The 27,284-nt window shown below is 44.7% G+C and overlaps 1 protein-coding gene across 3 annotated transcripts in view; it reads right to left on the bottom strand.

Moving 5' to 3' along the window:
• The window catches only part of RUNX2 (RUNX family transcription factor 2), a 257,963-nt gene that overhangs the window by 102,890 nt on the left and 127,789 nt on the right, over positions 1–27,284 (bottom strand). For all 3 annotated transcript variants that reach the window (XM_054995562.1, XM_054995642.1, XM_054995701.1), the window contains exon 4: positions 19,957–20,061. In XM_054995562.1, coding sequence (XP_054851537.1) covers positions 19,957–20,061 — 105 coding nt within the window. The remainder of the gene's footprint in view (positions 1–19,956; positions 20,062–27,284) is intronic.

The following is a 27,284-nucleotide window of genomic DNA, read 5'->3' as shown; positions in this document are numbered from 1 at the left end:
AGGAAAAGACAAAGGGGAAGGGGCTGCTTTAGCCTTTTGAGGGAGGACTCACTGGGGCCAGGTCCAGAAACCACCACCAGATGACTTGATAACATGACACTGGCAAGGAAAGAGGATACGGTGGCAGAGGGGGAAATGACATGCCCCTCACCTGTCCTTGTGGGTCTCCACTTGTATTTATTAAAAGAGTCAACTCCTGACAAACAATCTTTCCATTACCAAGAGCCAAGTACATACGTATGTGTCATCAAGTTGCACCTGACTTATGGGCAACCCCAGCAAGGGGCTTTCAAGGAAAGTGAAAGGCAGAGGTGGTTTTCCAGTGCCTTCTTCTGCAGTCTTCTTTGGCGGTCCCTCATCCAAGTATCAACCCTGCTTAGCTTCTGAGATCTGACATGATGGGGCTATACCATGCCGCCTTCCCTCCCTAAAAAGTCAAGTCCCCTTGTTCTGAGACTCTTCCTCCACTTTTGCCTGGCGTACATATATGGAAGAGCCTGTTACAGCCACCAACACCAGGCTAAGAATGGTTAGCATTTGCTATAGATGCTGGTGATAAAGAGGCAGTCCAGATGCATTCCTGGTTAAGTACTGCACTGCACAGCCACAAGTGCCAGAACGTCTCTCCAAAAGCAAGCACTGCCCTTGAATGCAGGAAGTCAGCCATGTGTGCTGCACAACCCACACTAGTCCCACACCTGTCGGCCACGTGGACTGACAAAGGCAGTGTTTTTTGATCTACAAAACAAGAGCCAACAGGACACGTCCAAAGGCTACAGCTTCTATTCTCTCTTTTTGATATTAAATGAATGACTTGTACAATCCAATGCAAAGTTTCTCCAGTTTAAACTATATTTCAGTGGGCTTAGGCTGGAATAACCCTGCATAAGATTGCACTGTGAGTTTACTCTCTCATGCATCTGACACAAAGGCCTTTTGAAAAGCTCCCCTTCAGGTTTGACCCTTCCTCAGGCTACTCCTTATCCAGTTCCCTAAAGCTCAACATTCCTCCCAAGGGATTAAGGGAGTATCCCTGCAGCAGGTAAAGGAGATGATCTTTTTCCTTTGTCAACCCATGAGGCCCACACAACTGTCAAGAGAAATTAAAGAACCGTGTACATTCTCTTAAGCAGCAGGAAAGTGTAGGCAGAAAATCGACTTCGTGTTGTTTGGACTTTAAAAACAAACAAATGCCGGATGGGCTTTTTAAGCCCGGCTCTGGCACAGTAGAGGGGGAATGCACAGTGCCCCTCTGAGGTTCTCCCCACACAGTGATGCCCGTCACGTGCTCTTTAAGGGTCGGGTTTTGCAACTTCACATGGGAGCTGTAGTTTAAAAAGAGCTGTTGGATAGGGAAGGATTCGCTCTTTTTGTAAAACAAAGAGTGGGGAGGGGGGTTGAAAAAGAAAAGCAGCTTTTGGCTTGTGCCCTTAACTCCTTAGTTGCTGAACTACACTGTCTCTCCCACCCTCTTTATTTTAAAATCTGGCAGATTCCACCCAGAGAGGTTGCTGAACTACACAATCTTTCCCTCCCCACCCCCTCTGGGTGGAATCTGTTGAGGTGGGGGGGGGGGGAGACTGTGCAACTAAGGAGTTAAGGGAGCTAGTCAAAAGCTTCTTTTCTTTTCCAACCTTCCCTCCCAACTCTTTGTTTTACAAAAAGAGTGAATCCTTCTCTCTACATAGATCCGATCCAGCGGCTCTTTCAAAACTACAGCTCCCAGGTAAAATTGCAAGACCCAACACTTAAACAGCATGTGCCAGGCGTCACTGTGTGGTAAGACCCTTAGTGCAGTCCTTTATATAACAACGGCGATACTGATAACAACAACATTAGATTTATACCCACTCAAAGCAGTTTACAAAGTATGTTATTATTATCCCCACAACAAAAAACACCCTGTGAGGTGGGTAGGGCTGAGAGAGCCCCAAGAATCTGTGACTGACCCAAGGTAACCCAGCTGGCTTCAAGTGAAGTGGGGAATCAAACCCGGTTCTCCAGATTAGAGTCCCATTGCTCTTAACCACTACACCAAACTGCCTCTCTGGATCAAGGATAGACGTCCACTACCCAGTGAGATCATGTGAACAAATGGTATTATGGGCACCATTCAACAGTTGCCTGTGACACCCACAGTCAACTGTATTTGTTCATCGCTGTGCATGACATCTGGGCAGGGAAGCACATTTTCCTAGCAATAAAACCTGGAGGTTTGGAACAGACTGCAACTTCCCCCCACAACAGAGGTGGTGCCATAAGGAAAGGCATGTGGAACCTGAGCAGCAAAGGAGCACCAACTGCAGTTTTATTGCACTATAAACTTGACTGTCTGAAAAGAGCCTACATGGAGTGCATCTTTTTTTTTTAAAGTTTTTTTTGTAGCCCTGCCTGTTATGAAATGCCTCCCTTTTTCCTTACTGCAGTATGACCATCTCCTTTAAATTCAGCACGAGGCCAGCAATTGTCAGTGGCCCCAATCCAGTCACTTTAGTATGCATATGGCTGCAATCCTTTACAAGTTTGTTTGAACTCAGTGAGTTTTACTTCCACATAAACATGCAGAGGATCACACGACGTGTTCCACTGAAATCCATGGGACAAGTTGACTCAAGCTAAATGGTCAAGTTGTACATCTATTTACATGTCTCCTGATATTATTTTAATATTTTATTCTTGAGTTTTATGTATTATATGTTGGAAACCACTATGAGTGCAGCTAGAAGTGATATATACAATTTTTAATACATAAATTAACTCAAGTTAATTTTAGCATGTGTAGTCACAAGCTAATTTTAGTTGAACTAGGATCAAAGTTTATAATCAAACTGCTGGCAACAAATGACAATCTTCACCAACCTTCATTATAAATGTGAATTTTCAAAATGATAAATGTTTAGAACTCTGTAGAATAATACAGTAAATCCAAAACTGTGATGGGGTTTTTTTTGCACCTCAATCCTAAACAGAGTCACGCCACTCAACTTAGAAAGGTGTAACTCTTCTTAGGATTGCAATGTTACTCAGGTATGGTACTGGGACGTTGGAAATTAGCAAAATAACAATAAGGTAGGGAAACCGGGAGAGGGACCTACCAATCAGGACCTACAAATTCCAGTATCCACCCAACATTTCTGGTGCAAACTGGTTAGTGACATCAACACGTCAGGGTGACGCTCTGGCACACATTGAAAACTCCTCCCCATTTCCTGCCCACCATTCCCCCACCAGCTGGCAGTGGGGAACGCCCCCCCCACAGCTTCCCTCCACTGAGAAAACAGACCACTATTCATAGTATTGGGATCCTTCATTTTGTCAGTCCTCCCCCCACCCAATAATCTGAAGAGCTCATTATACCTCTCTCGATACATAAAGATTTTAACATGTTCGTTCATAAAAGTCTGAACACACAGAATACATTTAAGGGCCTACATAACAGCTCCAGGGCATTCATATTTAAATAGAACAAAAAAGAACCCCAATTACACATCAGAATAAAAATTGCATGTCAAATTAATAGATGTTAACCTTCACTAATGTGAGGATGTCCTGCGTAATTCTGTACAGCTGTGATGTGATACTTGCTACACTAATCTCAATAAAGCACTGATCTTCAAACTTCTCAAGTAGGAGCCACTTCTAAACTTATTCTACTCTTCAGGACTCACTTGCAAAGTTACTCCACACTACTTTCCCCCTCCTCAACTTAAAAATGCACAAATCTCACATCAGTCAACTGTCAAAAAGTTCATGTTTTTCTCCCCCCTTTTTTTTTATAAATCAGCATATCTAATTCTCAATGTGGTGTTCTCTGTGGATACTTAAATCCAGAGACTGGAGCCATGGAGAGACAAGACAGATCTTCCTGGCAACCCTGAGAAAAGCCTCCTGCTTGCAGAAAAATTTTAAATCTATACATGCACACACACTGGGGGTTAACATACATACTTACGAAAATAGAAGCAGTACCTGTAGCTTTAAGAAATGAACGCCCTTAATGACTGTTGCTAGGGAACCATAACATTATTGCCATCCTTCCAGTTTTGGTTTCTCTCAGTAAAAGGTGGGGCAGCAGTGTTCTTTCTATGGCAGTTTTGGCCTTTAAGGGAGGACTAATTGGGGCCAACAACAACCCCTGGATGACTTACTACCATATTTCTTGCATAACTCATCCAAGACCAGCTGCTTCCTAACGTTCAACAGCAGCCACCCCATGAAATCCAGTGTGGTATGGTGGTTAGACCTTACAACTAAGATCTGGGAGACCTGGATCAAATCCCAGTTCTGCCATGAAAACTTACTGGGTAACTTTGGGCCAGTTATAAATTCTCAGCCTGACCTACCTCACAGGGTTGTTGTGAGGATAAAATGGAGTGGAGAATGCTGCCCCTCTCAACTCTTTGTAGGTCCCCCACTTGTATATAACAATACTGGGCAACTGGCTGTACTTGATGGCCATTTTGCACATTATATAGAGGCAATCCCCAATTTTCAATCAAGCCTCCCAGAAGCGCCTCTTCCAGTTCACCCTGTACCACCTTCTCCCAGCCTCAGAATCCACCTGCAAGAGATGGAGCCCACTTTTAGATCCAGCGAAAACAACAAAACCGGGACTCCACAGTGTTAAGAGCCAAAATGTGATCTAAACTGTGAAAACGAGACATGAGAACAAACACGCAACACCTATTTTCCAGAGCATGTGTGTCCCCACTGTGGTTCCCCCAATACTTTAGTTAGGTGTTTACATTTCACATGCGCATGTTAGTGGTGTGATTGCAGCGAAGCATGACGGGCGAATCTGCCTACAGTCTCTGTGGCTGACCCCCTCCCCTTCTTTTAGGGGGTTATATAACGCTTCTTCCTGCCAAAGCTGGGCAAGAACGTTGGACCAACCTGTTTCCCCTCAATAAATGGAGTTAAGGCTTCACTGAAACAAAGGCCTCCCTGGAAGAAAATTATATTAACTTCTGCACCATTTATTTTTAACTTCACCACTGCAGGACCCTGGGAGCATTTAAAATTACTAAATTATTTCTAAATAAATTTTTCAGCATGAAATATCAAAATTAAACAGCCAGCTGCCAAGAAAAGGCAAATCCACAGTTTAAGGTTAATCATGTTTTTTACCTTAATCCGCTGAGGTTTCAAACACACAACAAAACTGTATTTTAGCTTGCTGTATTAACAGTGCAATCCTAAACTGAGTTACTACAGTCTAAGCCCATTGAGTAATTCTACTTAGGAGTAACTTTTTAGGATTGCACTGTAAGCCACCCAAGAGGAGTGGGCTGGTATCTCTCTAATAATAATAACAACTACAACATTTGATTTATATACATCTCTTCAGGAAAACTTAACAGCTACTCAGAGTGGTTTACAAAGCATCTTATCGTTATTCCCACAACAATCACCCTGTGAGATGGGTGCGGCTGAGAGAGCTCTGAGAGAGCTGTGACTGACCCAAGGTCACCCAGCTGGCTTCAAGTGGAGGGGTGGGGAATCAAACCCAGTTCTCCAGATTAAAGTCCCGCCACTCCTAACCACTACATCAAATTGGCTCTCTCTACCAATAACACTTCTGGGCTTTGATTTGATTCTCTGTCCATACTAGTGACTCTTGTTTTCTTGTTATTCTAACTTCCCAGGGGCTTCGCCTACGAGACATAAGGCAAACATGCTGAAGACGGCTGTGGGGTTCAGTAAACACTATACCTGCCCCTCTCCACAATGATAAGCAGTAATGCCACTCTACATTGCTTGCATATGCTGGCAGACAGTGTGTAATATCTCAAGTGCTATACTTGTCCTGATACTAAGCAACACTTTTAACAGCTTTTGCTCACACCTGCAGGCTGTGCTGCAGAGAAGGAGGGAGAGATTACAACCAAACTGAAATGGAAAATGAAATCACTGACGAGGAAAGATCTGAGATCTCTTAATTACTTTAATGTTCCTTGCAAGCAGTGGGGGGAGGCAAATGGGAGAGTTCGCCTCTTCCTGCTGCACGGCTTCCAGAAGACAAATTGTCCCTCCCCATTAAGATAATTTCATGTGGGTAGCCAAGTTCGTCTGTAGTAGAAGAGCAAGATTTGAGCTGGGGAGGGGCAGGATTTGGGTCCAGTAGCACCTTAGTGACCAATTAGATTTCCAGGGGATGAGCTTTTGAAAGTCAAAGCTCCCTTCGTCATGTATCTTTGACTTGAAAGCTCATATCCTGGAAATCTAGTTAGTCTCTAAGGTGCTCCTGGACCTGAATCTTGCCCATCCCCAATCGCTATAACTCCAGAAGGGGAAAGTAGGTTGCCCAGGAAACAACGTCCCTTCATAGTTTTTTTTTTAAAAAAAAGCAAACAATGTGTGATGGGTCCATTTCGGACACGTTCCAGCTTCTCAGTATCCTTCTTAAACTGCAGTGCCCAAAAGTGAACACATTACTTCCAGTGAAGTCTAACCAGAGCAAAGGTATACCATTATTTCATATGGTCTGGACACAATATTGTTAATGCAATCAAAAAGTGCATTTGACTTTTTAGCCACCATGTATACAATATATGGTCTACTAAGACCCCTGGAGCCTTTTCTATGCCAAGATACCTTATAATTATAATATTATGATTATGCATTTGATTTTTTCTATCTAAATGCAGAACTTTACATTCATCTCTGTTAAAGTTCATTTTGAAAGCTTTAGCCCTGTTTTTCCAGCCTGTCAAGTTCATCTTGAATCTTGATTGTCTTCTTCTGTGTTTGCAACCAATTTAGCATGATTTGCACATTTAATGAGCATCCCCGCTATTCCTTCACCCAAGTGATTTATCATGATGTTGAACAACACAGGGCCCAGGTGAGATCCCCGAAGCACTCCACTTGTCACTCCTCTCCAACAGGTACAGTCTGTCAACCTATTAGAAATCTACCCAACAGTGGTGGATTTCATCCAAAACTACATTCTACCAACTTGTCAAGAAGCATTTCATGTGGAACCTTGTCAAAAGCCTTACTGAAATCAAGACAAATTATATACACAGCATTTCTTGATCCACCAATGGATCGACTCTATCAAAAAAGGAGATGAGGTTAGTTTGACATGACTTGTTTTTGAGGAACTCGTGCCAGCTCTTAGCATACACAGCTTCTAAATGCTCAAGGACCGACTGCTTTATTATTTGTTCTAGAAGCTTTCCAGATATGAGCATCAAGCTGACAAACTGACTGGTAGTTACTGGATCTTCCTTTTCTTCCTTTCTTGACAATGGGGGACATTTGCCCACCTCCCTTTGGTGCCTCTTAACAGCCAGGGTAGTATAGTACTGGACTATGACCTGTTTTCAAATCTCCACCCTGCCATGAAAAATGCTGGGTGATCTTCGGCTAATCACTCTCTCAGCTCCACCTACCTCACAGGGCTGTTGTGAGAATAACATGAAGAAGGAAGAACCATGTATGCTGCTCTGAGCTCCTTGGAGGAAGGGCCGGTTAAAAATGTACTGGACAGATAGCTCCCTGGAAGAGTGCTCAAGGCAGCTTACGTGCAATAATAATAATAGTAATGATGATGATGATGATGATGATGATAAGGATAATGAAAATGATCATAATAAATTCAATTTATATACCGCCCTTCAGGACAACTTAACACCCACTCGAGAGTGGTTTACAAAGTGTGTTATTGTTATCCTCACAACCTGTGAGGCGGGTGGGGTGAGAGAGCCCCATGTATAATAATGAAAAATAATTTTTAAAAAGAATAAAAATAATTCAACCCTAAAAAACTCAACCCCCAAGCTATTTCGGCATGCGTCTCTAGAAAGCAAAGCATGGACCTATACACTGTAAAAATGGCTTATACTTAATATTCTTTCTTTCACTGCCAACTCTTACAAACTCTACGGAAAGCCGCTAAACCTCCATCCGCTAAGAAGTTCTGTTGGGTTTTGCTTTGTTTTTAATTGGAGTAATTTTCAGGATGAGTCGACCAATTAATCAAAGTGCAGATAATGGTGGGAACCAGCCACAATCCCCTGTGTGAAAACAATGAAGGCTGGCCACAGAGGGAGAAGTTAGGGGACGCCCCTGACTGTACCCCGGGCTTGAAATGCAGGATCTGTCTTAAAATACTACTAGATTTTCAGCAGTGCTTGACAATAGCATTAGCCATGCTACCTGCTAACCTCATTCACATTTAATCCATTGCTTTGTTCCACTTCTAACACCAGTATGACCCCATTTCCTATATAATCCAAAAAACAAAGACTCTAGATTCAGTGGGCTATGAATGCAGTCACTGAACAGCTTCATGTATGAATCACATAACGCCGAAACGCATGCAAAAACATTGGAGTTATTTTGTAGTGGTGTAAAAACGTTGTAAATTATTACGCTGTTGTTAAAATTATCTGGTATGATGGAACAGCATGGTATAGCCCAATATCATCAGATCTTGGCCTTAGCCAGTACTTGGATGGCAAACTGCGGAGGAAGAATGGAGTTGCTCCGCAAAGGAAAGTGCTGGCAAACCACCTCTGCTCCTCACTTGCCTTGAAACCCCCTTGAAAATGTTGCTGTAAGTTGGTTGGAACCTGATGGCACATACACATACAAAATTAACTGACTGCGCAGCCCTTCTCTACTGCAGTGTGTGTGTGTGGGGGGGGGGGATATCTCATGAGGCGGCCCAGAAAACAAGATGCCAAGCAGATTCTTGCAAATGGTCTTGTTTCTAGGAAGTCACAACTGTTCCCAAAGGAAATGCCACCCACTTAGGGGCCAGAGGGCTCCCTTCTCTTCAGGGCATGGTGCTTCTCAATCCCAGCCAGGCCAGCTTCTTTTTATCAGCCAGCCTGGCGTCTGGATCACATCCCTTCTTTCTGATCATTTGGACTGGTACTGGGCTTCATGGAGCGCTCTTTCCTTGGAGGATGCTTATGTGCCTTCCTTCAAGCCCCCTCCCCTTATTATGAGTTGGATCCAGACAGCTTTTTCACGCATTCTCACCCAATTTGCCTCCACACTCCAACCCCTGTTCACATGCCTTTCTTCTAGAGATGGGCACAAACCAAAGTACGAACTAAAGCTCGTCGCAAACCAGGCTAGTTTGTGGTTTGCGAACCAGAGGTTCATCAGAGTCCATTTCTGACGAACCGTCACGAACTTTAGGGCTTGTTCATTTGTTTTGTTTTTTGGTTCGTCACTGCAGACAGCCTGGTGCCAATCAATCAGTTTCCTAGGCAACAGGGGTTGGGCTTTCTGCAGACCTTCTGCTGACCTGGAAGTGGTGATTTGCTGGCCCAGAAGTGACGTTTTCATGAACCCAAACTGAACTGGTTCGTGAACTGAGGCAAGTTCATGAAAGTTTGTGAAACGTGATGAACTACGAACCACAAGGTTATTTTTTTCTGGTTCGTGCCCATCTCTACTTTCTTCCATAACAACAACAACCAACAACAAAGTTCGATTTATATAAGAAACTTAATGCCCACTCAGAGCAGTGGGTTGGACTGAGATTCAAAAATCCAGTTTGTGTCTGTAGTGCCAACTTGTTTCCTCAAGGTTTAAGAATAACAATAACAACAACATTCAATTTATACATCGCCTTTCAGGACAACTTAACGCACACTCCAAGCAGTTTACCAATTATGTTATTATCCTCATGACAATCACCCTCTGAGGTGGGTGGAACTGAGAGAGCTCTGAAATATCTGTGACTGACCCAAGGTCACCCAGCTGGCTTCAAGCGCAGGAGTGAGGAATCAAACCTGGTTCTCCAGAGTCCTGCCACTCTTAACCACTACACCAAATGATGTATGCTGCTTTGGGTCCCCAAGGGGGAGAAAGGCGGGGTATAAATGAAGTAAAATAAGTAAAACTACATCAGTTCAGCAGTGGAAGAAACATCCCAGGGAGGTTGTAGAATCTCTTTCCCTGGAGCAGTGTAAAAAAAGATAGCTGCAGCGGAAATTATGCAGCAATATGATATCTTTCTCAAGGACCCAACATTTCACCTGATTTTGTCTTTGGTCTCTCCCAACCCTGCTATTCTGTAAATGCAAGAATTGGACCAAATACATGTAGCCACTAATCTACAGACCCAAGTTACAGTAAAGCATAGCTGCCCAAACGGGTGTGCCAGTGTTTCGTTCACTTGTGGAGTATTTGTTGTCTGCATTCGAAAATTATGAGCGATGCAAGTGATTTAACCTTTAACGTTGTCTTTTGTTGTCAAGCAGGAAGAATTGGGAAGGCAGCGTATAAACTGAGATGGCTCAGACTGCTTGTCATCCATGCCACTGTTCTGGTCTTGGAGGTTCTGTCTCTCTCTGTGTCTGTCTTTTTCATTGGCTTCCTTCAGTGCAGCGAGGTGGAGGGGTTGGACTGGTGGCTGGTGGAATGTGCTTATGATTGCAAGGGCTTTAAATCTCCACTTCAATTTTTTTTTTGCCTGCCTGTCAGGACCTGGGCCAAGCAGGAAATGACACACTGAGAGGCATTTGTGTTGTGCAACATTTTGTGGGTCTGATGCAATGGGATATGTGGCCTGTTTAAACAATCCTTGCCTTACAGACAGTGTGATAGTAGTTTTACTCATAGATGCGTGCATAATAGGGCAGAGAAAGCTAATCCTGTAACATCTCTTAGGGAGAAATTATCCCTGCAGTTGAAACTAAGCAGCACTCTCTTTATTTTGCACTCAGACCCCATTTACTCTCCCAAGAGAAGCCTACTTATCTCACTATTACTTTATATAGTAAACATAATGTATCCAGTTTGGTGTAGTGGTTAAGCATGTGGGACTCTAATCTGGAGAACCGGGTTTGATTCCCCACTCCTCCACTTGAAGCCAGCTGGGTGGCCTTGGGTCTGTCACAGGTCTCTCAGAGCTCCCTCAGCTCCACCCACCTCACAGGGTGTTTGCTGTGGGGATAATAAGAGCCAAGCCACAAGTGACGAATGACACTTCCTGGCAAGTGAACAGACTCACGTGTATTGTCGAAGGCTTTCACGGCCGGAGAACGATGGTTGTTGTGGGTTTTCCGGGCTGTATTGCCGTGGTCTTGGCATTGTAGTTCCTACAATGCCAAGACCACGGCAATACAGCCCGGAAAACCCACAACAACCATCAGACTCACGTGTATTCCTCCCTGTTCACTACGTGATCAAGTGGAGCGCAAGTGGAGGGCAAGTGAACAGGGAGGAATACACGCGAGTCTGTTCACTTGCCAGGCAAGTGTCATTCGTCACTTGTGGCTTGGCTCTAAGTCTCTTCTACAATGGAGATAATGCAATTCACTTTGATGCAAGGGCAGCTTTCATTAAGAACAATGGGCCAAAAGTCTGCAACAAGATTCACTTGGAGTCTTCAAAACTTTCGAGGTCCCATTTTACACATTATACAGAGAGAAAATACAGGGGCTTGATCCATTACATGAACACACAAGAGATCCGCAGTCTGTTTTTGTTTCCTGAGCCTACTTGCATGATACATTTTGTTTGCCGTATTCGTGAAAATATCTGACGTGTGCGCTTCCAAGTGGAATGTGTGAAATGGCCCATTCCACCTGGCAGCTGCATTATATGAAGCCGAAAGACACCAATGAATGTGAAAAGCGATTTTTAAAAAAACTTGAAAAATAAAAGAGTGCTTTTTCAGCTCAGGCGACCAAAACTCCCAGCAAGCTGACCTGGAGGTCGGTCCTTGTGAACACGGAATTCGCATCTGTGGGCAAGCCAGGCTGCTGTTCCTGCCTGCCGATGAAATGAGGCCGAATTTGTTCACTCAGCATCACTTGCCAAGAGGAGGTCAAAGTGCCTTGCCTATAAACAAGCCGTACAAATTCAGGATCTTCGGCAGCATGATGTCACGTCTTAAACCGATAAGCTGGCAGCCCAAATAGCTGACATTCTGTAAAGATGTGCAGAGTTTTATGTTTACGCTACTTAGGATGAAGGTTCTAATAAGTCATCGTCTGTGTTCCTTTAAAGAGGAGTTTTATAACTGAGATGAATCACAACGGCAAAAGATCAAAGTTTAAAAACATCAATGATGCCATGGGGTATTTTTTAATCTTGTAATGAATGATGATCATGTGCTCTTATGAAGTTGGTCCAACTGCCAACGCCAGATGTGTATATTAAGAAGTTGTTTGTGATGTGACAAGCTCTGCTTCAGCTGCCAGAGAGAGAGAGAGAGAGAGAGAGAGAGAGAGAGAGAGAGAGAGAGAGAGAGAGAGAGAGAGAGAGAGAGAGAGAGAATGCGGAACAGGACAGCATGCTTCAGGCATCCCAGAGAAAGAAACACAGAGAAGGGACTCTCTGTTGATATATAGCTGTTATGAAGAAAAGCCATACATCTGCAATCAGAGCTTCTTGCTTCTTAATTAGGCTCTGCTACCTTGCTTCCTTGAAGTTATGCTCAACTAATTTATTACACCGATTAATGAGTCCAGGAACTCTCAGGAAGAAAGGAAATTTCAGCATACTCTTACGGTACAGGAAACACATTTTTAGAATGCAAAAAAAAAAAAAAAAAAAGAGCCCATAGGTGATGAACACGGAAACCAAACTTCACTCAGTGTGTTCGAGCTTCGTCATTTGGCCAGCATGTTCGGGGAAAGTCGTAGACCTTGAAAAGGGTCTTGAAATTCTATGGAACTGTTTTGTCCCTTTGGAGTAGTGATTAAGAGCGGCAGGACTCTAATCTGGAGAGCCAGGTTTGATTCCCCACTCCTCCACTTGAAGGCATCTGGGTGACCTTGGGTCAGTCACAGCTTCTCTCAGCTCCACCTACCTCACAGGGTGATTGTCGTGAGGATAACAACACACTTTGTAAAGCGCTCTGAGTGGGCGTTAAGTTGCCCTGAAGAGTGGTATATAAATCAAATATTATTATTACTTAAGACACAGCACTAGATAATAATTTGCCACAAGCTGGATGGAGCAAAACAAAATCTTGAGAGCACATTCAACCCAAATGGCACGTGTGATTTTGGGGGGAGTGTCGCTTGAGCTAGGTCTCTCTAGCCAAGCTAGACCAGTATATATTTTTTTTCAAGAAAGAAACGGAAATTAAAAATAAATAAATAAATAAACAGCAAGTTCCTAGGACAGGAGTTACAATGACACCGGGGATCCACCAATCCTGGTCAAGAACACCGAGCTTATGAAATGTGTATAGACTGGGTTGGAGATTTTCCCTTATGTGGTACCATCCTAATCTAAACAACGCATTACCGCCCACCTCTTGAGCTTCTCTTTCGGACTCACATCAAAGACTTTGCTCTATGGAATTGTATTGGCCCAGCCCTCAACCAGCATGTCTGTTGTCCAAGACACTGGCACAACGTACTCTGGCTATTTTGACCCATTTCACATTCTTTGCTTACAAGCAGACAGTGTAAAATATTCACTGCTGTACAGGATAGGGAAAGAGAATCCCGTGACGTCTACATACCACGTATTTAGTCCTGGTCTTCCAGTCGAGGGTGGGGGGAGAAACCCATTTGTGTGCAGATGTCTGAGTCTCTCTACGCTAGACGAGACCTCTTACACGAGGACGCTCAAGTCGAGGGAGACGTAATGTTAGACAGGAAGCGTAGTTTTAAAAGATCGTTCCTCAAGAGGGTTTGTTAATTTGGGGAGTTGAAATTGACAGAGCCTTCGGGGAGGCGAAAATGAAATTAACAAACTCTCTGAGGAGCAAGCTCTGCTGGCTCTGTCTTTTAAAACTACCTTCCTGTAGAGAGGTCAAATTGACAGAGCCTTTGGGGAAGCGAAGATGAAAGTAACAAACCCTCTGAGGAGTGATCACTGGCGGCTCTGTCTTTTTAAACTGCCCTCCTGTAGAGAAGTGAAACTACACTTCCCGGCTAACATTGCGTCTCCCTACACTTGAGCGTCCTCGTGCAAGAGGTCTCGTGTAGAGAGACTCTGTTCCCTTCCCATTACCATCACTAAGAAAGCCCTGCTGTATAAAGATGGCAAATTCACAGAATTACCAACAACAGTCTCAAATTCCATTCCATGTTACATGTATGCACAGGGTGTACGTGTGGTGCCCTCAAGTCAGAGTTGACTTATGGTGACCACTGGTGGGGTTTTCATGGCAAGAAACTATCAGAAGTGGTTTGCCATTGGCTGCCTCTGCAACCCTGGTCTTTGTCGGAGGTCTCTCATCCAATTACTAACCAAGGCCGACCCTGCTTAGCTTCTGAGATCTGTTGAGATCAGGCTCACCTGGGCTATCCAGGTCAGGGCAAGCACGGGGTAGGGGGATCAGAAACATGGCTGCTGGCCCTGCTACATGCTCAGCATAACGTGTGAACACATCCAAACTGTGATTCGTGTGCCCAGTCTCCAGAGCCCCCCCTGTGTATAATTTGTACGTGTTCACAAGTCCTGCTTCATGGGTGGGTTTTCCATTCAGCCCCGCTAGGCAAAGGACCCACGCTGCAAAGCATGAATCACCCCACTTCGCAGAACCTTCCATGTGGAAGCGCTTGCTACTGAAATGCAGGCTCCTTGAAGAGCTGCCACATGTTGTGCTGATGTCCACATTCAGGCACAGGCCTGTTCATTCTCCAGCACGTGCCAAGACCGCCTGCCCTCAGCTTGGAAATTTCCTGTTTCAAAGATGCAGCCGCACAGTAATGCAGACCCTCCAAATGGGAAGTACCAAATTAATTCCAGATGGAGAAACTTGCTAGTGCTGCGCCAGAGATGGCACCGCTTCAGTGTTACTACGCCCTCGCAGAGGCAGGTGAGAGAAGGGCCTTGTGCAAAAAAGGGGAAATCTTGCTGGGGCAAATGACGGGCCAGGTGAGAACTCTTCATGACAACTGTGGGGGGGGGGAGGTGGAATGCCACCTTGTTGGTAAAGTTTAGCAGAGTGAATAAGAAGGCATAGCAGATTAATAAGCAGCATAGAAAATGTGTGTGTTTAACTTCCGATAAAAAGAGTTTACTACAAATTAGAGTAAAAGAATACATGGACAGAAAATAACCAACAGCCTATCTAAACTCCGTCTAGATCCTTTGTTCTCTGTAACTCTGTGTGTAACTGGATCTGTAAGTGATTCCTGAATACATGCAGGAAAGCCTAATTGCCCCTCAATAAACTGATCACCCCACAGTCAATCTTAGGGTCTAGCTTAACACAAACACCAGTTTAACTGGCATGACAGAAGGGCTGACACTTGCTAAAAACCCAACACACCTCCACCATCGGCGGTCTAATTGTATCAAGAACTGATGGAGTTCCTGATAGTTTTCTCGAGCGCATCAGGAAAACAACAAGGAAAAAACAGTTTGTCAGCAGACTGGAAGAAATGTCAAACTTTCCAAGAACGGCCTGAGGTACCAACACTTTTGGCAAACTACTCCACTGCGTAAAACTGCAACTACTGGATTTGCACCCCTGACGTCTTTGCGTTAAGACTCAAGGCCTCCTCACCATTTACTCATCAAAGACAAGCAAAGAGCTGAGATATACTTCCCTTAGACAGACTTTACGTTTTTATTAAAGTGGTTACCTCGCTAAAAAATCCTTAATCTCTAAATGTGATTTAAATGCAAGTATTCGCCATTAATTGCAATCAGTTTTCTAATTAAGATGACTGGAGGAATCCAGGACTGCCTTATTGGGGATCCCTGCATGAGTAGCACATTGATTAAGAGTTAAATCTACCCAAGAGACACAGACAGACAGATAAACCAAGATGGATTAACCAGGTCTGACAGTATACACTTTTTATAAAAAAGCGCTACCTATAACAGTGACTGGAACATGACCAAACACAACCGTTGTAACAAAGCAGGCATTGTAAATATATCCCTGATAATTAAGGTGTTTGCTTGTGTGGAGCCCATCCCACTGGGGGGGGGGAGACGGTGTGGGTCTGCCATGGGAGAGCAAACTGCCTAGTGTGTAGTGTAAGCAAGCCACAGAGGGATGCAGTAAGGGAACAAGGAATGGGACAGCAAGCCAGTACTGACATCACCAGGGCGCACCCAGCTGAGAGCCACTCAGTTGTACAAGGACTCTATTGTCTGGGGCAGCACCCTGGAAACAGCCAAGTAAGAGTCTCAGTGCATGAAACCTTACATGAGGATGCTCAAGTGTAGTAAGAGGCAATTTTCGCTGGGAACTGTAGTTCAAAAACTCTGTCAGTTTCACCTCTCTACACAGAGCCGGCAGAGATCACTCCTGAAAGGGTTTGTTGATTTCATCTTCGCCTCCCTAAAGGGGAGGTGAAATTGACAGAGCCTTCAGGGAGGTGAAGATGAAATCAACAAACCCTTTCCGGAATGATCTCTGCCAGCTCTGTGTAAAACTGAACTACGATTCCCGGCTAACATTACATCTCCCTACACTTGAGTGTCCTTGTGTCGGAAGTCTTGTGTAGACAGACAGTGAGGAAGAGAAGCCAGCCCTGTCCTTCAGCTTCTGGCTTGCATCTCAAAAGACTGCATCTCATAGGAGGCAGGAAACGGAGAGGAGTGCAAGCCAAGTGTCTTTCCCTTTTGCTGAGTTTTGACTCTCCTGGGTTTTTAGGATCCAATTTTGATTATCCCACAAGACTGCGGGCTGGGACCCCAAAGTGGGTTGCAAAAGGTAGGCTGTGAGGCCAAGAGGCAGCTTGGAGAAAACGGCAGCTTTGGATTTGCCTTGGCGTAATGTCCAAAATAGCCATGAAATACAGCCTCTTGCTTAAAATTGGTATAAATGTGTAAACGTTGAGAACAGAAAACGCAATACAAATGTGATCAGTGCAAAGTGACGTGGCTTCCCTGTTTTATTTGGGGAAGGAATAGGGAAGGAGTTACTTTGCAAAGGACGTTTAGAAGTGGGTTTGATTTGGAAAAGTCTGAGAACCGCTGGCTTCTCTGGGGCCTCCAGCTACGTCCTACGTGGGCTTGCCTGCAGATGTGCCCCCAAACCAAGACCCCTTCCCCAGGACTGAAAGCAACATCTTCTATTCTAGGATAAGGCATAACAGCGATGCCATGATCCATCTCCACTTGCCCAACAACGTGTAACATAAAGGATGGGAACTAGCAAAAGCCTTTTAAAAAACACACGTTCGCTAGGCGTGGGAAGGGCATAAATTAAACATTGCTGACATCTCAGTGCTTTTACAGTAAATCACTGTGCTCCTTATTCCCAAGGGCTGTGTGGTGGTTCCAGTGCTGAAAACAGATTCTGTGCTAAGAAAATCTAATGCTGTCTGTGACATGATTAACCAGCAGTTCAGAGACCAAGGAAATCAATTGTCTCTTTCACAAACAATACCTCTCTCTCCCCACCCAAAAAACCCTCCCAGGAGCAAACAAAGACACTCTACTAGGTGATCTTCTTCAGACCTCAGTTTTCTTCCCTATACAGCCCTGGGCACATTTGCTCCATTTCCTTGAATTACATCTTCAGAAGCACATTTGGGTCTCGCTCCAGGGCAGGACGAGGTGTGAATGCTGCCCTTAAGGAGTAATGGACACTTAATCCCAAGCAATTCACGCCTCATTAATGAGGTGCCAAGTGAAAACACCAGCGTCCTGACCTTGCTGAGTTCTACAGAGACTTTGGATGCCAGGCCTGCATTTCTGGGTCCTCCTTGATTACGAGAATGGTATCACAGGAAGGACTGTGTCCAGGGCTGGCCTGCACATTGAAGCTGGCCCAGAAGCCGCCTCGGGCGCTAAGGCGCCTGAGGCGGCGGCAGCCCACGGGTGGGAGCGTGCGCCACGGCACTCGATTGCCCCATGCTGCTGCGCCCGGCCAGGAGTGCGTGCTGGCGGTGGGAGCACAGGGCTACTGAACGGGCATCCTCCCAGCCCTCCCGCCCAGTTGCTCTGAGCTACTGCCGCTGCCGCCAGCACACAGCTGCGGGCCAGGTGCGGCAGGCGGCTGGAGTGGCGTACGGAGCATCTGAGCCGGAGGACTGGAAGGATGCATGCCACTGCGCACCACCCCGGCCACCTGCTGCGCCTGGCCCGCAGCTGCTGCGCCCGGCCAGGAGCGCATGCTGGCGGCAGCAGTGTGGGACAGCTGAGCAGGCAGCCTCCCGTTCAGTTGCTCTGCAGGTCAGGTACAGCCAGCGTCCAGGGTGGCCGGCTGTGCCTGGCCCGCAGAGCAACTGAACGGGAGGGCTGGAGGCCCCCCCCCCGTGTGTGCACCCAGCCCTGCGTGATGATGTCACATGCAGTGACATCATCACACAGTCTGGGGTGCATGCGCAGCGGCAGCCCTTAAGCTGCCACAGGTGCCAGCGACGCTGGAGCCGGCCCTGACTGTGTCAATCACAGTACAATTCGAGGCACAGGAACTCCAGTCTGAGAGCACTGAAATCAATGGCCTTAGACCGGAGTAACTCTGCATAAGCTTGCCCTGTCAGAAGATGCCACAAAGAGCTTTCAGAAAAGCTGAAGTTTTGAAGCAGGTTCATCACAGGGTGGAGGGAAGGCAGTGTGTCACAGCCCGATCTCAGCTGCTAAGCAAGGTTGATACTTGGATGGGAGACCACCAAGGAGGACTCTGCAGAGGAAAGCAAAACAAACCACTTTTGCTCCTCACTTGCCTCAAAGACCCCTTGACAGTGTCGCCGTAAGCTGGTTGCGACTCCATGGCACATGCATAAGCAAGCTTATCTAAGCACCCTCTTTACATGTGATCCTTACACAGTGGATCACGGGAAATGCCTCTGCAAGGCTGGCCTTCTTGTGAAACCCACAGACTTCCATCAGATTTTAATCACACATGGAAACATCATAATTGGGGTTCCCGCCATAGACTTTATTGTAAGGAACTGTGTGGATGCAGCTTTTATCCAAATGTATGTGGAAAGGTGGCCAGACACCCTGGGTCCCTGGCAGTAACCAACACACCTTTCCGTTCCTTTTATTCCCTTAGAAGCTCATTGATTCATAAATCTTGAGCGGCGGAAAATACTTACTCCTTATTTTTGGGATGCAAGGGCTAAAAGGACTGAAACCTATTTTGAAAATTGTAAATGTAGGCTCCTCATTGCTAAGCAAAAGAGCCATGCTTTCTGGAGAATAAGAGGACGGTTGATTAAGTAAAGGCTTAATATAATAATCCCTTATATTTTCAAAGAACCTACATTCGAGCAGGGCATGAAAGGATGTATCAATCCGATTAAGGCCATGAGGGCAAAATTTTGTCAGAATAGGGGCTATTCAAAATTGGCAGTAAGATGAACTGAGTCTCAGACTCACGAGCCCCAGAGAAATCATCAGGGGTTACGAAGTACCAATTAATTAATTGGGTATCTAATTTTCAACTGTATTGCTGGAATGACAAACCAAACTTAGCGAGAGGCCATGAATACAGGAAGCTGTTTTATATGGGATCAGAATTATATCCAGGGCTTTTTAAAAGCAGGAACGTGGGGGAACGGAGTTCCGGAACCTCTTGAAAATGGTCACATGGCTGGTGGCCCCGCCCCCTGATCTCCAGACAGAGGGGAGTTGAGATTGCCCTCGCAGAGGGCAATCTCAACTCCCCTCTGTCTGGAGATCAGGGGGCGGGGCCACCAGCCATGTGACCATTTTCTCCGAGGGCAACCCACTGAATTCCACCACCTCTTCCCAGAAAAAAAGCCCTGATTATATCTATGAATCAGATCACTGATCCATCAAGGTCCGTACTGTCTGCTCAGACTGGCAGCAGCTCCCCAGGGTCACGAGTGGAGGTCTGTCACCTCACTTATTACCTGGTCCTTTTTAACCGGAAGTGGGGATTGAACCCAGGACCACCTGCACGCAAAGCAGACACTCTACCCTTGAGCTGCAGCCCTTCCCCCCTTGGTGTTGGGTCAAGGACTGGTGCATAAGTGAGAATCGGGCTCGGTGAATTTGGGGGAGACATCAGATCAGACATTCAGTCATTTGCTACCACAGATCAACAGCGCGAGACTTTAGAACAGAAACAGAGAACAGAATACTTACTCCGTGGCTCCCGTGGTCCATCCACTGTCACCTTTATAGCTCTATGGTACGTAGCAACTTGGGGGGGATTTGTAAGGACTGTTATTGTCAAAGTAAAGCTTTTCCCTGTAAAGAAAGGTAAAAAGAGGGGGAGGGGGGAAAGAAGAGGGATGACTACAAGGATACAGTTGCATGTCTTCTCATGAAAGAAGCAAATCACAATCCCAAATTACTTATAACGTTAATCCCCCATGCAACACGGGCCCTTTTTTTTTGGCTTCCGTTTTGCTCTAATGCTTGGAAATGAGTCGAGTATTGCAAACTTAACATTTTTGTTATAAAATCATTTTGCGAAAGAATGGTGGGGAAATTATTAGACGTTCCACAGAGGCAGTGCCTTTTAATGTTAAGTCCCAAACCTCGTACTGCTTTGGGGTAGGACACATTCAGAGCACCTTCAGACACTTTATTTCCAGGCAACAGCTTCTGTTGCTGCAGTTGATGCAACAGAACAAAGCAGGCTGCCGCTCTGTTAGAAATCGGTCCTGTCCTGAGTACAAGAAAGTTGGCTGTGCAGACAGAAAGAAGCACTGGCGTCTGTAGAGAGCAAAAGAGCAGGAACGGCGGCAACCTGACATCAGAGTCCTTTGGGTGTGACATGCAGGAACGCGTTCCAGGGCCATTTGGGACCACCTAGCAGGACCCCATATGAAAATAAGTCAGAAACGCGAAAGGATATACTGGGAAGACTGACAGGCCTTCCTGCCTTTGGGGTTCATACAGCAGGGTACGCATGATACGTCACAAAATAATGTGAGGAAAGTTTTCCTCAGCTAGAACCAGAGAGAGAATATTGTTATCATCATCATCATACTGAATTTTTCAAAAAGGCCTTTCTTCTCAGCTAAGAGGGCGGTATTATAGGAAAGGGATCCCAGATGTTTCACTAATGAGTTAGAAACCATAGATTTTATATCTATGGTTTTTATCATAGAATCATAGAGTTGGAAGGGGCCATACAGACCATCTAGTCCAACCCCCTGCCCAGTGCAGGATCAGCCTAAAGCATCTCTGACAAATATTCATCCAGCCTTCTCTTGAAAACTGCCAGTGAGGGGGAGCTCACCACCTCCCTAGGCAGCTGATTCCACTTTTGAACTACTCTGACCGTGAAAAAGTTTTTCCTAATATCCAGCCGGTACGTTTGGCCATGTAATTTAAGCCCATTGCTTCGCGTCCTACCCTCTGTTGCCAACTGGAGCAGCTCCCTGCCCGCCTCCAAATGACAGCCTTTCAAAGACTTAAAGAGAGCAATCATGTCCCCCCTCAACCTCCTCTTCTCCAAGCTAAACATTCCCAAGGCCCTCAGCCTTACCTCATAGGGCTCAGTCTCCAGACCCCTGATCATTCTCGTCGCTCTCCTCTGCACCCTCTCGTGTATGTTGTATGTATGTTCCCTTACATAGTATCTGTTGCTTTAAAGATGTACTCCTATATTCTACCTGTGCTTCATGTTGTTCAATGTAAGTCCTAGAATTGATTATGTTCTGTTTCAGCAATTCCTCAACCCCAGACTGGATCCTACTACCCACGTTCCCATTCTACTTTAAGCGGACAATGCAGTACTACCGTCCTGTACAAGGGTGGGTTTCAGATGTCTGCTGAATAGATAGCTTCTTCTCTACAAACAAATTACAGCTGAATTATGAGAAATCCAAAATATTAGTATTTGCCAAGCCCTGTAAAATCCAAAAATGGATATTTGATGGGAAAGAAATAGTCTTCTTTTTACTTATAAGATGTCCTGGTTAAGCCATCATAAATCAGCAATTAATATAGCTACCATTAGCGCATCAGCCATCTCATGCTTCTTTTTCAATAGAGGCCAGGGCTTTTTTTCAGCTGGAACGCGGGGGAACGGAGTTCCGGAACCTCTTGAAAATGGTCACATGGCTGGTGGCCCCGCCCCCTCATCTCCAGACAGAGGGGAGTTGAGATTGCAATCTCAACTCCCCTCTGTCTGGAGGTCAGGGGGCGGGGCCACCAACCATGTGACCATTTTCTCCTAGGGCAACCCACTGAGTTCCACCACCACCTTTCTCAGAAAAAAAAGCCCTGATAGAGGCAATCAGTTTGTTCCAGCTGCGCTAAATGCTTTTAAGGCCAAAGTGATCCCACAGCTACTGTATGGTATTCCAGCATGGATAAGTGCCTTCGAGGCTGGTATTGAAAGAGGTCAATCCAAGTTCGTGCGAAAAATCATGGGTCTCCCATGCTGTGTTCCTTTGTTTAGAAACTGGCCTTAACATGGTAGAAACAAGAGTGTGGCTTATGTCAATTAAATATTGGCTACGAGTGCACTATACTGCTGGCCCTAGGAGCCTTTTACATCAAATGCTGTCAGAATTTACCATCTCCAACTGGACTGCCTCCATAGAGAAACTTGTGCACTTGTGCTGCAGTGCTGCTGAACTCTTTTTGATTTTGCTACTACAGACTAACACAGCAAACTCCTTTGAATCTTTACACAAGCAAACTGATCCCCACACCCAAAGGAGCTGTCTGCATCTCCATATCAAAGGAGCTGTTTACATCCCCCCTCTCCCCCTTCCCCCCCTCTCCTCCTCTATATTTGGCCAGTTTCCTTCTGCCCTCCTTGCATCTGACGAAGAGAACATGATTCTCGAAAGCTTATGCTACAATAAAATTGGTTAGTCTTAAAGGTGCTACTGGACTCTTTTTGATTTTGCTACTACAGACTAACACGGCTAACTCCTCTGGATCATAGAGAAAAAAATAGCTACAACGGGCTTATCTTTAGATTTATTATTTATGCTCCCTTTCCCAAATGCATATTAATCAATTAACGCAGAATTTTGGACACTGAATTGCAAAAGCTTGCCAGTTCTGCCCAAAAATCCTGCTCTCCCCTGAATTTTGAAATCCCTTTAATGACTGGCCGACTGGCTCCTTACTTATCTGCCTCTTATAACCCACAAATGCGCAGAGCGTTCACACTCGCTAGGTGCAATGCTATCCCTTCTGCAGTCACCTATGACAGATATAATAAGATCAAATATTCTGCAAGACTTTGTGCTTGTAATTCAAATTCAGTTGAGTCGGTTCCTCATATCCTACTCCATTGTTCCCAGTATGCTGATATACGTTCTAATCTTTTAGACCCAATTTTACTTACTCTGCTGGGTCATTCGGAGGCCTTAATGGTGTACCGTCTTCTGAATGATTCGTCATCCGAAATAACTGAAAAGCTAGCCCTATTTTTAAGTCTGGTAATCAAGGATCGATTGAAAAACGTCTAACCGCTTTCACTCAAATCACCCTTGTTACCGTTACATTTGTTTACTGCCTGTATCGATAACCTGAGATATGCCAATAAAGGCTTTGTTGTTGTTGTTGTTGTTGTTGTTGTACTGGGTCCTTGCTAATACTATATCTTTGTAAACTTATATTCTTTTACCCCATGACATTGTTTATGGAAATGTTCTTGAAACTGTATTCATTTACCCTATGACGTTGTTTATGGAAATGTTCTTGACACTGTATGGAAATGCCTGCCCTTGTGCTTGCCACTAATCTCACACTATGTAATCCGCCTTGAGGCTCAGTGAGAAAGGCAGAATATAAATAACATAAATAAATAAAATAAAATAAATATCGGTATCGATATCGATATCAATATTAATGTTATTCCACCTTTCTCATTGAGATCCAAGGCAGATTACACACTGAAAGAGAATACAATATAATCAATAGCTGTGACATTCTCTGAGCAAAATATAATATGATCAACAGTTTAGAACACTTAAAAGTAAATAAATACTTGGATATGGTAGCAGAAACTTTGAAATCTAGCAGAACAGAGATGAAACCCTTCTGAAATAAAGTGTAATTCATTAACACGACATCTTTAACAAACTGGAACTACCCAACAGGAAGGACTGATTCAGAGAAGCAGAAAGGAGTAAGAACAACGCATTTGGGGCTTCTGGATTTTGAACTCCTAGATTAAGGAGGCCAATGAGTTGCAAAATCACGTGACCAAAAGAATTGCTTTCTTCTCTGGTTTCTCTCAGCTACTGAAGCAAAGCATCACCATCTACAACTGAAATGAACACACATCGTTTCTTCCGGATTCTCATCTCCACCTCCCTTATGTAGTGGATAGACTGTTGGACAAGGCCCCGGGAGATATAGCTTCAAACCCCTGCTCTGCTGGGTAACCTTGGTACAGTCACTGTCTCTCAGCCCAACCTAACTCACAGGGTGGTTGTTGTGAGGATAAAATGTAAGAGGGAAGAAAGATGGTATAAGCTACTTTGGGTCCCCATCAGGGATAAAAGCAGGGCATAAAATCACTTTACTTAAACCTTTCCTTTCGCCCCATTGGGACCCAAAGTGGTTATGACAGACCCCCCCCCTTCACTGTGAGACAAATTTTTCCGCCAAAATTCACTTTGCCTGCTTTGGCCGAGCAGCCCTAAGTAGCATGTTAATCTTGGTGGATTGAAACTCTGTTTCTCCCTCCCTGACAGTCAGACATAATTTTGGCTTTTTTGCCCAGCCTGGGAGCTTGATTGGGAGAAGCAGGAGCCCTCCTTCTTTTTGTAGAAAATGGCACTGGAGACTGTATAATGTTCAAAAAGAAATAACAACCTTATTTAACAGGCAGGGATTGCAAAAGAGTAGTCAGGGAATAAAAGTGCTGAGATAAAATTCTGTTGATAGTCCAGAATACACTTTGAGTCACAGGCAAAATAGTTTCCTTGAAGCTTAGTTTCTTATATTTTTGGTTCTTAGCCATGAGAGGTGTTTTACTTAATACTTTATTTAAAGCAGCATTTCTCCACAGAGTTTCCTATGACAACTTAGGTTTCTGGAGTTCATTTAAAACTGGAGTTTGTTTAAAACTTGCCAACAGACCCGGGGTCCTCCCCAACTTCCTTTAGAAACTATATCTCCTATGAAGATATAACCCGCCTTCTTTTGGCTTGAAAGGGAGTCTCTACCTACTACTCAATCACTCTTGCCAGTTCTAAGGTGTCTGTGTCAAGCTGGCTTCAGCTTATGCTAACACTTATACTAAGAATTCTTAATTCTTCAGGGCAGTGATGTTACAGTAAAGGCAAAAGTTTTCTCTTCCCTCACTCCAGAGGGGACCCTGTCTGACCTTCCTGTCAGAAACCAACTGCCTTCCCCTCAGGCAGGTTCAAACTGACCAATCAGAGAGGAGGAAGCAGCCTGTTACTCAAGATCTCTAGTCCAAGCAAGAGTTAACTCTTTCCCTCCCAGCTCTCTGATTGCTGCATTTAGAAAACCTGCTTTCAAGTGCAATTTGTCACAGCGGTGTGCATCATTCTCCTCTCTTCCACTTTATACTCACAACAACCTGTTAGGTAGGTTAGGATGAGAATGTGACTGGTCCACGGTCACCCAGCAAGCTTCTGAGACAAAGCAGGGAATCAATCGTGGGTCTCCCAGATCCTAGTCTAACGTTCTAACCACCGCACCACACTGGGTCTTTCCTGCCTTATGTTCCACATGCTGGCTTAGCTGTACACTACAGTGGGGTATCCTATACTCCCTGTGGGAGGGCCCACCTTTCCTTCACATCAGGGCCTCTGCTAAGAGGAACAAGCAACATCTGGATGGAGTCCAATCAACGTTAACAGAGGGGCTCTCCTCTTCCAACACAGGAGCTAACCTACTTTGCCCCCCTCACAATCCCTGTATTGTGAATGGAGCACGGGACATTATTTTCTGTGAGCTCACGACATCCCAGAACTGGCATCGCTTACTCCGAGCAGAAAGCCAAATCCCATTCAGTCATTCATACCAGCGTAAATCTGTTCACTTGAGCAAAAGTACTGTTTATAAACGGTGTGTAACCGAAAGGAATTTGCACTTTTCATATTTTACTTCATGTTGGTTTATTATTTAATTTGTTTGACTCTACCACAATAAGACATGGAGAGAATATATATTGCTCCGGGGAACCATTTAACAGGGAGCTAGTGTCTCCTGATTTTAATAAGCCTGTGGTAATAGGATGATATCATCGTTACCGGAAAAGACTGGGGGGGGGGGCTGTGTGATTTTTTTTAAAAAAAATTGTTTAGGCATATTCCATCTATTAAGCCCTAAAAATACCTATTCACTTCGAAAAGTTGCTTTGCATGCATAAAATAAGTTCCAAAAAAAAAAAAATCTGCAAGTCAGCACATAAAAATCTCCATGCTTTATACGTGCGGTCCTGTAAGCCTGTTGTGACAGTTAACAGAGTGAAAAGACAGAACGGTTGAGAAAGGAGAGAGGAGCTAACCCCGAAGACTGTGGCCTTCTGTTCTCCAGAGTCACTGACAGTTCTAATCAGTTAGATATGCACCCGTTAGTCATCTCAGATAGTCCCAACTGCAAACTGTTTCAAGACAGGAAAAGGTGGGCGGGCAGCAGTGACTCAATAAAGCAGGCAACAATCTCAGGCCTCGTGCCTCAGTGACGCTCGCTCTTTATCAGAATCGGGATTTTTTTTCATTTACATTTTTTTAAAACCCCTTTCTCTCTTTAACCAGTGACTCTTTTCCCTCAACCCCCTCGGCAAGCTCTTGTGAGCTTTAAATCAAAAACCCAAAATCTTAAACAATATGTACTAGCGTAAAACTTAATACAGCCTTTTCAAAGAGTAATACAGAACAGGTTATAGAGATTTAATATGGAACAGGTCTGGGCTGTCAGATCTCGTGACTGGCCTTTCTTTTCAAAACCGTCTCCCGAATCCTGCTTCAGAGCCACATCGTTCATTATCGAGAATGTGGCTTTGGACCATCTTGGAGATATATATATATATTTAAAAAATCTTTCAAGGGAACCTCACCGTCCCATGGGGTCAAAAAGCATGCTTTGTGCACAGGCTGAATTCCAGCATGGGTTTCCCTGCGTGGAGCCTCACTTTTGCAATTAAATCCCATGATTTTAAACACAGCATACTGAGAGATGGTGAAAATACTGCTCCCCGCCCCCCGCCAATACTGTAGTATTTCAGCAGGGAGGAACAGAGGCAGACAAGCAAAAGACAGCTGTTACTGACTCCTCTGAAAAATATGAGACCAAAGAGTTTGGGTTTTCATCCTTTAATTGATGACCCTTGGGTAGGGAGAGTGATTCTTGACTGCTGTTCTAATGTTTCATGATCATTATTCATGATTATTTGTTATTTATGAATTTGATTATATATTACAGCTGTGTAGCTTCTGGGTTATCATTCTGTGCTCGTCTCTTGAAGAGAACATGATGAGTCTCTCTACACGAGACATCTGACATGTGAAGAACAC

The sequence above is a fragment of the Eublepharis macularius genome, chromosome 1, assembly GCF_028583425.1.
Source record: "Eublepharis macularius isolate TG4126 chromosome 1, MPM_Emac_v1.0, whole genome shotgun sequence".
Classification (NCBI taxonomy): domain Eukaryota; kingdom Metazoa; phylum Chordata; class Lepidosauria; order Squamata; family Eublepharidae; genus Eublepharis; species Eublepharis macularius.
The sequence above is the reverse complement of the archived record's forward strand: the minus strand, read 5'-3'. Positions and strand labels throughout refer to the sequence as shown.